Source organism: Neophocaena asiaeorientalis, unplaced genomic scaffold (assembly GCF_003031525.2).
Source record: "Neophocaena asiaeorientalis asiaeorientalis breed wild unplaced genomic scaffold, Neophocaena_asiaeorientalis_V1.1 scaffold15, whole genome shotgun sequence".
NCBI classification, from domain to species: Eukaryota; Metazoa; Chordata; class Mammalia; order Artiodactyla; family Phocoenidae; genus Neophocaena; species Neophocaena asiaeorientalis.
The window spans coordinates 4,250,182-4,265,363 of record NW_020185328.1 but is presented as its reverse complement, the minus strand read 5'-3'; the positions used below and the strand labels follow the sequence as shown (position 1 = coordinate 4,265,363).

At 35.0% G+C, this 15,182-nt stretch overlaps 1 protein-coding gene across 1 annotated transcript in view; it reads left to right on the top strand.

The window, feature by feature from the left end:
* NEGR1 (neuronal growth regulator 1) overlaps positions 1 to 13,313 on the top strand; it is a 900,229-nt gene extending 886,916 nt beyond the window's left edge. The window contains exon 7 of the mRNA XM_024734600.1: positions 12,720 to 13,313. Coding sequence (XP_024590368.1) covers positions 12,720 to 12,844 — 125 coding nt within the window. The 3' untranslated portion in view covers positions 12,845 to 13,313. The remainder of the gene's footprint in view (positions 1 to 12,719) is intronic.
* The last annotated feature ends 1,869 nt before the right edge of the window (positions 13,314 to 15,182 follow it).

Sequence of the window (15,182 nt, the reverse complement as noted above, 5' to 3'; positions counted from 1 at the left end):
TGTTCAGTAGGCTTGTTGAATAAATAATGTGATTACTGTTACAAAAGTCAGTTATTCCTAAGTTATTCATTTTCTGACTTATCTAAGATTAATTTTCCAGTTTGAGGTTCAAGTGCATATATTTAGGTTAAGGATAATTGAAAATACTGCTAAAGTAGAGGAATCTCAATAAAGTCTTGCCTTAAGAAATGACAAGGCTTCTCCTAGCGTTTTGTGATCAGAGGAACTGTGGGTATAAACTTATCAGCTGATAGACTGAATAACTTATCAATGTAGTCCCAGGAAGCCTTATTTAAGTTTCAGTCAAAAACTCTTTCAAACAGTAATGTAAGTGACCAAATTTGCAATATCTATAAAAGTGAGGCAGAGGTGAGGTGTTCTGATGTAATAGTTGAAAAAATCCCCACCTTTCTTTTTTAAATATTTGATTAGTGTCCAGAAAAGTTATGAGCAGCATATTGTCTTTATTTTCCAGAAAGAAAATTACTAATCATACTTTAAAATAAACATGAATCCAGATTGCAGAATATGTTTATTGCTAGAATCACTATGCAAATGCAGTCACCTTTTTTCTTTTCATCCTTTGCTGGACTGTCCTTTGGACTAAAATTCCCTAGCATGTGATTTTTGTGTGCATGTCCTCAGGCTCCTTTCATAGCAGTTGTATATACCATGTTCCCATATTAGAAGTTGGATCACTTTAGGTAGAAAATATAAGGCAAGCTGGAGGCTCAAGAAAAGAGCATTTTGATATTTTAGGGAGAAGAGTATTTTATAGCTGAAATCATAATAAAAATATAAGGACCATGAGTGCTTTAAAATATTTAAGAAATATAATAGGAGACAGAACTTTCATTAGGCAACGTTGCTGTTGTAGCAGAAACCAAAATGATGGTAGCATAAAACAGTGGATAATATTCCTGGGATAAAATCTATGAGGAAAAAAATATCAGATTTAATTAAGATTTTAAGGCCCCTTTTTCATTATTAAGGGTATGCGCCTAATAAGATAATTAATGCCAACCTCAAAAAAGTGATGCAACTGAATTACCGTGAGCCAAGAAAACTGGAAGCAAAGAGATAGAATAATTTTGACTTTCAATTGACTTATTTATCCAAAATTAATTTATTGCACACCTATTATGTGCAAAGCACCATGCTCTGTGGGGGAATGTGAAATTGCACAGTATTAATAACCTGCTACTCTTCTCTTCTTCATAGAAGAGTGTTATCTTTGTCTGGGTCCTGCCAAAATGAGCAGCTCACTTATAAGTGATTACTGTGGAAAGGAATTTCAAGAAAGAGTGGTGGGAGATTGGAACAAGTTAAACAGGGAAGGAGGGAAAGCCAGTCCAAGAATGTGTTATTGAGCTGGTCCCTGCTGTGGGTCACTGGGCTCCATCCCACTGGCAGGGGTGGGGGTGGGGAATCCTCTGAGGAGCCAGGTGGAACGCATCTCAGAATCATTTGCCCTGCACACAGCTGGTGGTCATAGCACCAGCTAAAACAAACAGGTAATGAGACTATGTAAGGCAAGACACAAAAGGTGAGTGAAACATACTTGACGAATTTATCTCATGAAGATAAAAAGAACAGCTATTTATGAAGCTCTTATTAGGAGCAGTCACTGTGTTAGCCTCTGGGGAAGAGAAAAAGAGAAGCAAAGAAAGATGAACAAAACATGATCCCTGTCCTTTAGGATCTCAGTCTAGGTGAGGTGGCAAGTCTGTGAGCAAGGTCAGGAGAGAGGAGTTTGAAATGCAAAGGAGTCTCAAGGGAGGAAGAATTAATGGTTAAAGGGTCAAGTAAGTTATCACAGAGGTAACCCTGTAACTAAGTTCTTAAGGAGAAGGAAAATTATTTCATACAGAGGCTGGAAAATTGGGAGGAAGTGGAAAAGGGTGATGCCAAGTAGAAGAAACAAGAATTGCAGCCCAGCGGGGTAAAGGGTAGAGTTTGTTCAGAGTATTGTGATATACTTAGAGGACTGTGAGGAATTATACCAATATACGAAGACTGTACCCCAACACACAGAACAGTACAATGGGCATAGAAGTGCTCAATAAGTATTAATAGGTAATCAAGTATTATTTGTTTAATGAGTGAATTTTCTGATCTGTACCTTTAGAGCTGTGCTTTAAATGGAGCATATTCTTGGTATGGTTGTTACTGTTTCAAATGTATAGGACTTTGAGGCACACAAGACTTTATTCCAACAACTTGGATATTTCTTCTTGGACCAAGGTAGGGGCTTCCGTTGGTATGTCTTGTATAAATACCAATGTATTTTAAAAGCTACTATTTAATGCTTAAATTAACACTGTATTCAGCACTTTGCCTAGTTGGCTCATTTACCTTTCACAACAACACTATGAGGAAGATACTTTTATCCCCTTTGTTCAGCTGTAGAAAACTGAGGCACAGAGGGGCTAAGCTAGTACATGGTGTGCTTGATTGTTATAAATATAGTCTCCATCCATAACTAACAAATTCAAGTAAACATCACAGACAAGAGGGATTCTTTAACAGTTCTCTTGGAGGGTGTGTGTGTGTGTGTGTGTGTGTGTGTGTGTGTGTGTATTTAACTCTGTATGTTTATGATATGATGTCTTCAGAGACATCAAAGAATACAAGTTTCTTCTTTTCTGTAAACTAGAACCGACCTTCCTTTGCAATGGTAGTCAATGTTTCCAAATCCTGAATTATTGATTGATGATATTACCTTTTTCTTGAGCTTTATAGTAAAACCTCATTAAACTGCAGAAGTTAAAATAATTCATTTATAGTTCTCTATAATAAATATTTTGATAGTGCCAATCACTTGATTAAATCCTGTGAGTGATACAAAAGTAAATTAAATATTATCATTGTTTTCAAGAAACTTAGACTCTATTGAAGGAGATGAACACCAGAGTGATAAAGTATAAGTAAAAGTAAATGGCTATGGGACAAAAGAGGAACTGGCAGATGAATTCCAACTAGAGTTAGGTGGTAATTCAGTAATTTAATAATACCACATAGGAGTAGAAGCATAGAGATTCAGCATACTTGAGTTCTAGTCTTATTTTTGCCTCTGACTTAAGCACATCATTCAATCTCTACCAGCCTCATCTCCTCATCTACAAAGTGAAGGTTTGCATTAAATGATCCCCAGTATCCCTTAGAGTTCTGACAGGTTCCAACTTTGTGAGCAGGTTGCATTTGAGATGAGCATTGTAAGATGGGTACTATTCCAACATGTAGCGATGCAGAAGCCCATCCCAGATGAAGGCAGAGTGTGAGCAAATCTGCAAATACAGCAAAGGCCTGGGTGTGCCCTGAGACTGGAGAGCCTTCCTGCCTAGTGTGCCTGCTGTGTCAGAGAGCAGCCAGAAATAGGACTGGAAAGGTAACTTTGGGAAAGTTTAAAGAGGGTTTTGAATTCCATACAAAGGCATCTGGATTTTATTAAGGTGTTTTAAATAGCCAGAATATAATGGCAATGATTAGAGAATCATTGAGAATAACTGAGAATGAATCTGGAGCATAACAAGTGGAACAATTTAAGTAAATCAGAACTACAGAGCCAGGTAATCACTGGTCTTTATTGCATTTGAAAAGCTAAGAAAAAAATTGGAAGGTAAATGGAATATTCCAAAAAATGGAAAAAAATAATCTAACCCTATGAAATTCTTTATCCTTAATGCTGAGAGAACAATGTTACAGAATAACAGAAAAGAAGCTGGTTTGGGGTAACCTTCCTAACGCAAAAGATAAAAAGAATAAAATTTAGTAAACAAGAAAATTTGATCATTAAAGCTTCAAGTTTAAACACTTACATAAAAACTTAAATAATTTCACATCCACATAGCCACACATATATAATCTTACAAACTCCTTCAACTTGCAAAAATGTTTACCAGTTTGCAATTTCACCCATTTTTACCACACTAGCAATGTCACAGTGATGATACAGCTAATGGCAGTGACTATCAGTGACCTTAAGAACACAGCTGGGTTTATATTTTTATTTCTGTAAAACCTTCTTTCTTCAGCTAGATGATGCCTTAAAGGGCCAAACTAAAATCTATATAGTCAAGGCAATTTGTATTGTATGTTTGTGTATATATTTCACACAACAAAGGCAGCTTTTAAAACACATATACACACACATACACACAAAATATGTAATGACACTTATAAAGAACCCATTTGCAAACCAACCTGGAATGAAAAACTGGACTTTGCCTGAGTTCAAAGAACCATTTCGGGTTCTACAAAATTACCTCTGTTGCCAACATACTTCAAAACAGAGCTACTATAGATTCACGTACATCACTTCTGACTTGCAAAAAATAAAAATATCTAACACGTTTAGAAGATACTGATGAATAATACAGAGTGAAATTTTTTTTCAATGATTGTGAAGGACAGAAAAAAAGGCAGCAGAATTTCTTTCCATTTGGGTGATTGCTTACCTATTCTCTTTCACTCAAATTAGAGGTAATAGCCTTGGAGAGTTTCATCTGGTTATTTGCAGAAAAAAAGTATTTATCTACAAATAGGCAGATTTCTGAATATAGGTAATAACAGAGACAAACATATGTTTAAAATTTCTAATGTTGTTTATGCTGAGTAAATAGGATTATATACTGTGAACTTTGGCAAAATGGCTATTTAGCAAGTAGAAAAGGATTCAAGGATGGTGGTTTGCCAGAGAAATACCTTAGTAGTTACTAAGAACAAGCTGGCAGGGAAATTCCATGAGTCAGAAAGAGAAAGGAATGGTGTGATTTCTCTAGCCATTCTGCTCATTGTTTATAACACAAAATGGAGGTACTTTTTGTGAAAATTATTGTACATTTTTATGCTTGTGAAGGATCAGTTTGTAAAAAATGTCAGAACTTTCTGAAGATCGGCATTCAGTTTTTGACCAAATGAAAAAGTAAAAATCTAAAATGTTAGGATAAGTATCTAAATACAGATTTTCTATAAACTTAGGCCTCTAATTTTCGAAAAGTGCACAAATGTGCACTTGTTAGCCTGATTCCTTCTAAAGAAGATAAAAAAGAAGACTGACTGGCAGGAATTTGAAGCCAGCTACCCAAGTCTTTCCCTAAATACGAGTGGAGCTAGCTGTTGTAGAGGCTCACAAATTAAGCCTTACTCTGAAGGACTGAGAGCTGCTTGAAAAGTGGACTATATTATGTTTATTTCTCTGTATTTCAGGAAACAATGTATGGCACAATAAAGGTGTGTTGAGTAAAAACAACTGAAAATCTATACATTGGTTGCCCTACCACATGACAGCTATGCTACTCAGGCATTCCTCAATTCCAAGCCCAGGGGAGGAAGAAGATCTTAGAGGGTCTATAGTATAGGAACATGCAGTAATGACACAAACAAAACCCTCGCCCCCGGAAATCACTGTTCCATAGGTGTGGGATGGTTCCTGAGAAGACATGGTTTGTGCTGTGTCTTTAATGCAGTACATCCCATCTTAGGGCGTGGACCATTTTATTGCACAAGAAACAGTGCAGAAAGGAACAATAAGATGATGTCACCTGTGCTAAGGTTTGCATGATTCATCCAGACACCATAATCAAACGTTGTACATGCAGTTGTAAAGCATATCCCATTCTGGTGCTCCTCTCTTCCCCTAATCTCCACCCAGTATTTAGGCAGAATTAAATGATGCAAAAAAATCTGGGTGTGATCTGAGCCTCTGATGTGTTATCCCTGACACCAGCTGATGGTGTTAAGGGGTGGTGGACATTGCTAAAGAGAGGATTAAACTATCTTTCAAGCAAACTCCTCCCACAGTATGTAATGAAACAGAGTTGCACTGTGTTTTGGGTTGAATCCATGGTGCATAATTTCTCAGTAGACTAATATACACTCTATTTTGAATCCACGTTAATCACTTTCTTTTATTTGAAATCTAATTTAGGTGTAAATAGTTCACTTCCCATTAAGGTATAAGCTTCCTTAGTAAAATGTAAGTTGAGGACAGGTTTTTCTTATGGAAGCAAAGTTAATGTGGCTAAATAACTCTACCTAAGATTGCAACAAGAATCTTAAAAATATGACTCAAAGCTAGTTTAGTTAAAGCTTCAGTAATTTAAGGAAATTGCCTAGGCAAGTAATTGGTATTATACCAAACTAAATATTTCACAGTTACATTTGCTTTTGCCTAAAAATAAAAACTGGAGCAATACAAGGGAAAACTGCCAAGACTGAAAATAATATGCAGCAGCTGTAAGTAATTGGAAGTGATAATCATAATTAGACAAGATGTAAGATATGTATTAAAGTGCAGATTGGATCTTCCTGTTGGCAACGGGGAGAAATCCCAAAGGCCTGGACCCCACACACTTCTGCTTCATGCCTGAGAGCCCCTCTGAAACCAAACTTGGCATTAGATCAGCCCTGAAACCACACCCAAGGTCATGCACCATACTGTTCCTCTTGGGAAGAGACAGCGGAAAAGAAGAAATGGAAGAGGTCATACTCCCTGCTTTCAAGGAGCCTGCAAACCAGAAGAAACTGGCCAGTTATCTAGCAGTAATTGGCATTAAATTAAAGTCCTCTGAAAGAAGCCAAGGTAATGAAGAGAATAAATATTTTTGTAAGATAAAATGGAGGACAGCTTTGTAAGACCAAAAATACATTGATTTATCCAAGTATAGATCAAGAATGACGTAAAATAGGCTTGTTACATGGAAAACATCTCAAGCTAAAGAGAAAGCTTTATGGGGACAGGAGGCATTTCTATTTGGCTCAGTGACTCAGAGAATGCCTCCCACATAGCACACACTAAATTTGCTAAATGAATGAGCAAATGAATAGCGTTTAGATAATACTTGAGGGAGAGTGTTTATCTTGTGTTAAATATTGTACTGGGTACTTTAAATGTATCAGCACATTTAATCTTCATGATCACTTTTGAGATACTACCAATCCTCATTTGCAGATGAGGATGCTGAACTAAGCACAGCTAAGAAATGTGCCTAGGTTAGTCTATTTAGAAAGAGGCGGAGCTGGACTTTGAACCAAATCTGGATCTACCGTCCATGTATTATGCACATCATATTTTACAACTAGAGTGCCTTTAGCTTTACTAGGAAAGTGGGAAGAATAACAACCAGCCTTTTCTGTTCTTTGTTTTAAATTCTGATCTGTAAACCACACCAAAGTAGCCTCCCTGACATACCCCATTTCATTCATTCTTTCTTTTTCTTTTTCTTAAATAAAATGGCAAACTTGAAAGCATCTAACACATTGCTCAAGGGCTGGGTATTCTCATTCTCTCTCTCTTAGTTTTAAATCTTCACCCTTTTGTTTTATTCCTCCTTTCCCTTCCCTTTTCTTTCTCCTTTCTTTCTCAATTTAAACATCTTCTCCTTTCTTCATTCTTCTCCTCGGAAACCAAAGACAATTAAATAGATAGTAAGAAAGAAACAGAAGTTTCCTCCTTCCACACTTTGCCTTAAGAGTAAGAAATCATAGGAACAACTATTGAAATAGGGTATTTTATCAAAGTGGTCATGGATTACACAAATCATATTTAGGAATATTTTCCCACATTCAATTCAAAATACATCTGTTAAACACATTTGATATAAGATACAAATGCACATATGACAAGGAGGAATGTTCCATAATTTCAACATGCTTATAATCCAGTGGAAGAGAAAGATATAGATATCTTTCTACATATATATTATACATATATATATAATTTATTATAAGTAAAAAAGGGTATATTTATGAAATTGGGTATAAGCAGGAGACTAACAATTCTTATTAGAGAGATTGGGGGGGCCTTATGGAGGAGGTGGTATTTTAGATCTTTAAGGAGGAATAGGACTTTGATAGGTGGAGAAGGAGAATAGGAAGTAACGCCTTTTAGGCTTAAGGATATAGTATGTGCAAATGACAGGGAATAATGAAAACACTCTATGTGTTTAGAAAATGGCTCATGTGACTGGAGCTAACAGTGTGTATGAGTCTGGATAAGTTGACTAGAACCAGATAATAGATGTCCCTGAATGCTGAGCTACACAACTTTGGCTTCCCTCCACAGGCAATGGAAACCCCTGAAGGTTGGGGCTAACGTAGGCTTCTACTCTTGCCTACACTAGTACAATCTACTTTCCACAGAGTAGTCAAGAGTATATTTTAAAATTTCAGCTAGCCTCCTCTGCATGAAAAAAAGTCTTGTGGCTTCTCATATCACTCAGAAGGAAACCAAACCCTCACTATAGCCCAACTACACCTGTGATCACATGCCCTTTCCCTTCTAATACTACTTAGAATGAGTAGCAGTATGATATTCACAGGCAACTAAAAACATGGCAGGGAACATACAACAGATCTAACCATCCCAGAGACATAGCTGGATGTCTCCAAATTCAGGACCATATATGGGGGCCCAGGTTACTCTACACTCCCTGTCTTTTGCTGCAAGAGGATGATGCTACAAAGTTTGATACATGCTCTTCCCCTATAACCTGCCTCATGATCTTTCTTCCTGGTCCTGCTGAAATGCTGAAGGAAGGTATTCTGAATCTGTACAGGTCTTAGAAGGTAAGAATGAGTCTAAAAGTAGAAAGAGAAGAAAGAATAAAATATGGTCATGAAAGTATTCTTCTGAAAAAAGAAGTCAAGATATTGTGTCCCCTTATGTGTTTATGGTGATAATATTGGAAATGGATGTGAACTTTATCATCATTCAACAAATACTTAATTGAACACTTACTAAGTACTAGACTCCGTGTTCTGTACCAGTGATAAAATATACATATAATAAATCTTGTCTTGAAGACATTCTTGGTCTAATGCGGAAAGATAGATATATAAATATGATATTAAATATAATGCCAAGTTAATTTCTCATATGGTTTTATAAAGACATTTCACTTTTTAAAGATGATATTTGAATTGATTCTTAAAGCTAATTTCTAATAGCTAACAGTTATTTTCTTTAATTTCTTAACATTTTCTATAATTTCTTAAATAGCTGATTGGGATTTAACATGCCAGCAAATCTAAGTGGCCCAAATCGCACTAAGACCCCTAACTTTAGTACCATTAGCCTTGTACTCTAAATCACTCAGTTTACAAGTCCCCCCAAAACACATAATAAATATCAGTCAATGAGATAAACATTACATAATAATAAGATACCTAAGTCAATGGGCTACTTTACTATGCTGCAGTTTTTTAAAGTGAGATATATATATATATATGTACTAATATGTGTATATCACTACATTTTGTAAAAAATAATTGTTACTGTGTCTGCTGCCTGGATTACTTACCTGCCATGAGTCTTTGGGGAGCCCTCTCGTGTTCATTCATTATCCTTATAGTAATTATATAAATCCTAATGTTCAATATTTGCCTTTTTATTTATATCTCCAACCAGAATGAAACTTTCCTGAGAGGAGATTGAGTTTTATTTATCTTTGCTTGTGTTCAATTCCCAGGACCAAAAAAAGATGCTCGATGTATACTTAAAGATGATACATGATATATGACTTGGCATTAGATATCTGACCTCACATTCCCTTAACTAACTTTGCTCTTTATTTTGGGGCCTACTAATTGTCAATAGCTACTTTACAGTACATTTTCGATAATATTCAATAATTGCAAGTAACAGTGCTGCAAAAGGCTCCTACTTTATTTTAGGACTAATGGAAGTATTGCATTCACAAACAACTAAAAAATACATCCATTTGAGACATCCATGGAAAACTTATATACTGTTAATTACAAAGTAATATTTAATTTTTAAATATGATATAGATTTGTCATGTCTAAAACAATAGGAGGCTGAGTAGAAGACAAAGGCACATTGGAGAAAAAGATGGCATTTAAGGTATATGAAAAAAAGGAATATATATGGAGATATATGAAACTGAGTAACAAAAGGATCATACCCACCTTATTATATATTGTATTTCCAGTACTTAGTACAGTCCCTGGTACCTAGTTTAATAAATATTTGCTGAATGAATGAAAGAAAGCGTATGGTAGATTCTCTAGCTTATAGACAATGGCTTGCTTCAGAAGAGATTCTGTTTTGTAGGAGAGACATACTCCTTTTAACTCTGACCTATTTATTTAATTGAATTGTTCATTCAACAGATATTTCTTGAGTATCCACTCTGTACCAGAACTTGCCAGACATTGTGTCTGGAAACACTAAGATAAATAAAACATGACCTAGGAGATTTTACAGTCTGGTGAGAGAAATAGATATGTACACAAATATTTGCAATGCAGTATGATAGTTGTATAAAAAGGAATATATATTGTGACCTAATGACACAATAGGGTAATCTGCTCAGCTTGTTGGAGAAATAGAAGGAATTCAGGAAAGATTGCCCCAAAAATGCATTTTAAAGGATGAGTAAGGAGTTTTGAGAGTCTTTTATACTCTATCCTCTTAATGTACTATTTAAATTGTCATGATATAAAAATGTTATCTTTGCTTTGTGTGCTTGGCTTTTAAGATCTATTTCTTATTTATGAAATCATTTTATGTGCTTTGCTTATTATTAGTCCTGTATTATTATACCAGGTTTATTGCACTCAAGATTCTTAAAAATACAGCAAAAACAACTCTGAAATAGCTGTCACTGAGAAGGTAACAGACCAATTAAATATTTGTTTATATTAAAAAAATAAAACATCGTTCTACGTCTTGAACAAGAGAAAATAATTTAAGGAGTTTTGTGGTTTTAAATTAGACTTCTTACATATCAAAACTTGAAAAGCTATCTGTTCAACAATAGACTTATTTTCTTCATCATCTTCTCCTTGTTTAAAACTCATTTGTGATGCAAATAAAAACATCAAATAGTTGATTTTGCTCCATGTTTACTAAAGAGTAGTAGTCTCAGCCCTTGAATCTCACTCACACAGAATCAACAATTGTACTGTCAAGAAAACTCCCCACTGGCAGAGGCCAATGCATCTTTCACCTCCTTTAATTTCTTAGAGTTATAAACAACACAATTTATTCTTCTTGTAACATGAAAATATAGTCATTGGTGAAAGTTCCATTAAAAACTAGCTGTTGGTAATTGAAACTTAGTGTGACTAAAACAGCATCTGGATTTATGAATTTGGGGGTGAAACAGTATTTTTTTAATTGCATTATTCATTTCCTACTAGGAAACAGCACATGAAATCCAGGTTTCATTAAGAAGAGGTAGTTAAAAGTATGTTGGTGGAGTTTTTTATTATTACTATTCTTATTCTTATGGTAAATGAGAATCAGTCTCAAGCAAAGCTGAGCATGCCTGTGACAGTTTCTGTAACACAATATAATTCACATTCAAAGAGGCAACTGTCCTCTGTGAAACAAAGTGGAATCCATTCAGTAGACTCTCATGGTATCCCAAGCTTGGTGAATCTCTAGGTGAAACCTCTCAGTGAAAATTCAACGTAACTGTTAGCCAAGTACCCACAGGAGCTTCTCTATGTATAAAACTGTGATCTTTCCAATGTATGAATGTAATCATACAATTCAACAGCTCCAAATTCTTCAAAATCTCCTTCAGTCTAAAAAGCTAAACTTTTTTTCATTACAGGCAAGGTCATTCTATCTGTCTACAGTTCCATTTAAATTCTCTCCACTCCAGGCCTCAAACTTCACAGTCCAGCAAGACTAACCTACTTTTAGATCCTAGAGTACATGCCGTGTTCTCTCCTTTCCTCATGCCTTTGAATATATTGTTTTCCCTACCCAAATGATGGTCCCCTTTGGTAAAACTCTCTGTTAAATCATCCTTCCCTTGGCCAGGCAGTTTTCTGTGTCACTGCAGTTTGCACATGCAATTCTAATGTTCCTAGGATTGGAAAAGGTATTAGAAGAGAAAATCTCTTTGTTTTTCCAGCATTTTGTATAGTATTTGGCCAATAAAAAAGATCCAAAAATATATGCATGTATATATGTATGATATCACTTAAATGTGGAATCTAAAAAAAGTAGAACTTGTAAAAACAGAGAGTAGAATAGTGGTTACGAGAGGCTGGGAGCTGGGGAAACTGGGGAGATTGTTGTTTAAGTGTACAAACTAACAATCAGTAGATAAATAAGTTCTGGAAAGCTAATGCACAGAATAGTGTTTATAGACAACAATACCTTCAAAGTTGCTAAGAGGCTACATCTTAATTGTCCCCACCACAGAAAAGAAATGATAATTATGTGACATGATAGAGGTATTAGCTACCGTTATGATAGTAATCACATTGCAATATATAAATGTATCAAATCAACACTGTTGTACACCTTAGACTAAAACAATGTTATAAGTCAATTATATCTCAATAAAAATTTAAAATATATACTAAATGAATATTGTCCACTAATGCAAATATTTACAATGAATATAATAGGAATAATAATGTTAGCTGATATTTGTTGAATGCTTAGTGTGTGTCCAGCCCAGTGCAATGTGCTACATGTGCTTCATCTCCAATTCTCACTGCAGCCCTGCCAGGTGGATTATATTATTTCTATTTTGCCCTTGAGAAAAGTGAAGCTCAGAGAGGTTAGTCAAATAGGCCACACATTGTCATACAGCAGAACCAGATGTGAACCTAAGTCTGTCTGACTCCAATGCCACTGTTCTCCCCAGTACACCCGGCTGCCTTTTGATTATTGTTAAGATCTTGAAAGACACAAATTAGATTTTGATTTATTCTTTTCCATTTCTTTCCAGCTCCAAGTACAGCCCAGTATGGAATTACCGGGAGCGCTGACGTTCTTTTCTCCTGCTGGTACCTTGTGTTGACACTGTCCTCTTTCACCAGCATATTCTACCTGAAGAATGCCATTCTACAATAAATTTAAAGACCCATAAAAGGCTTTTAAGGATTCTCTGAAAGTGCTGATGGCTGGATCCAATCTGGTACAGTTTGTTAAAAGCAGCGTGGGATATAATCAGCAGTGCTTACATGGGGATGATCGCCTTCTGTAGAATTGCTCATTATGTAAATACTTTAATTCTACTCTTTTTTTGATTAGCTACATTACCTTGTGAAGCAGTACACATTGTCCTTTTTTTAAGATGTGAAAGCTCTGAAATTACTTTTAGAGGATATTAATTGTGATTTCATGTTTGTAATCTACAACTTTTCAAAAGCATTCAGTCATGGTCTGCTAGGTTGCAGGCTGTAGTTTACAAAAAACGAATATTGCAGTGAATATGTGATTCTTTAAGGCTGCAATACAAGCATTCATTTCCCTGTTTCAATAAGAGTCAATCCACATTTACAAAGATGCATTTTTTTCTTTTTTGATAAAAAAGCAAATAGTACTGCCTTCAGATCATTTCTTCAAAATATAACATATCTAGATTTTTCTGCTCGCATGATATTCAGGTTTCAGGAATGAGCCTTGTAATATAACTGGCTGTGCAGCTCTGCTTCTCTTTCCTGTAAGTTCAGCATGGGTGTGCCTTCATGAAATAATAATTTTCTCTTCATCTCCAACTAATAAAAGTGTTTTTGCCAAATTCTACAATTTGAAAGCAAAAGTAAACCACAATGATAAAGTTAAACTATATCCTGTCTCTAAAGAATAAAGGAGTTATCAAGCTGTAAAAATCTCTTCCCGCATTTTGAGAATTTTGCCCCACGATGACTCAGTTTTGTGATGAAAAACAATTTAACTAACATAGTACAGGTAAATCTACCATATGATTTCTTTAGTTGTAGCTAAATATTAGATCCACTCTGGGAAATAATTCCCTTTAAAATGATAGTACAGTCTATCCGAAGGATTGCCTAGCAATACAGCAACTTTTCCTTTCACTGTTCCAGGCCAAAATTTTTAAGATGGTTTGTCAGAAAGGACACAAAGTCCAATTACCTAATATTACATGAGTTGGTAAGCACTCAAAATTTTTGGTTCTGTGGCAGGTAAGTTGGTATGCTAGATATAGTGTTCCTGTGGATAGGTGTATTTTGCCTATTTTCCATCTGAAAACATCACTCAGTTGATAGTTTGGTATGCATATTGTATTTAGAAAGCTCCAAAATATATTATAACAAATATTCCATGCTGGTATGCAGCAGATCAACCTCTGAAATAACAAATTCTGCAGTTAAATCTTTCTCTATAGCCAGTCAGCTCAAACAAACAAGGCCAAAATGAAAAAAAAAAAAAATTACCATGCTTTATTTCTTCTTATATGATATATGTAAGATGTGTTCAAATGGAGACCAGCCACCGGTGATGAAGAATATCTTAAAATCTACTAATTATTAATTTATCATGGATATTAAATTATTTCTATCATAAAGAATGAAAACTACATTTTTGAAAGAAAATGCTGTTACTCTAAGAAGTATTATATTACAAGAATAGTTTGTTGGTGTTACTCTTTACTAAAGAAAGATCATAGCCTTGGAAGCCATTTTACAGGTTTAATAAAGTTACCAATTTCACTATACCTAGAGAGATTTCTGCAAATAGTTCCCTTTTGCAAGTCATAATAACTACAAAACACCTACTAATATAGTTAGAAACAAGATATTTCACAGAAATTGTATACATTTAAGATATCTAATATTTTGCCCTGAAAGAAATGTATGTAAGTAAAATTTAGTCCCAAAGTACACCATAAATCTGTTTTAATTAGAAATGTGAATCCTAAATGAGGAGGCATAAATGTACAATATTTCCATAAAATGGCAATAATACAGCATAATGCTATTAAATTTACCCACTGTAATAATTTATTACATTATTTTGACTGATATAGGGTTTTTCTTAAACACATATAGCATTTTAACTTTGATTATTATTGATTTGCTTTTTAAAAATATTCTTTGTGGAATTGGTGAGTAAACTACAAAACATTTTTTGTGTGTATTGCAGCTTTAAAGTGGCACACTCCATAATAATCTACTTACTAGAAATAGTGGTGCTACCACAAAAGTGTTAACCATCAGTACCATTGTTTGGGAGAAAGAAACAGATCAAGAATGCATATTATACAGTGATCGCTTTCCTAGAGTTAAAAATACCTCCTCTTTGTAAGGTTTGTAGGGTAAATGTGAGGTAAATTGAGGTATAAACTATGGATGAACCAAATAATTAGTTCAAAGTGTTGTCATGATTCCGAATTTGTGGAGTCTGGTGTTTTTCCCATAGGATGTGACAGAAGTACAGTCATAGC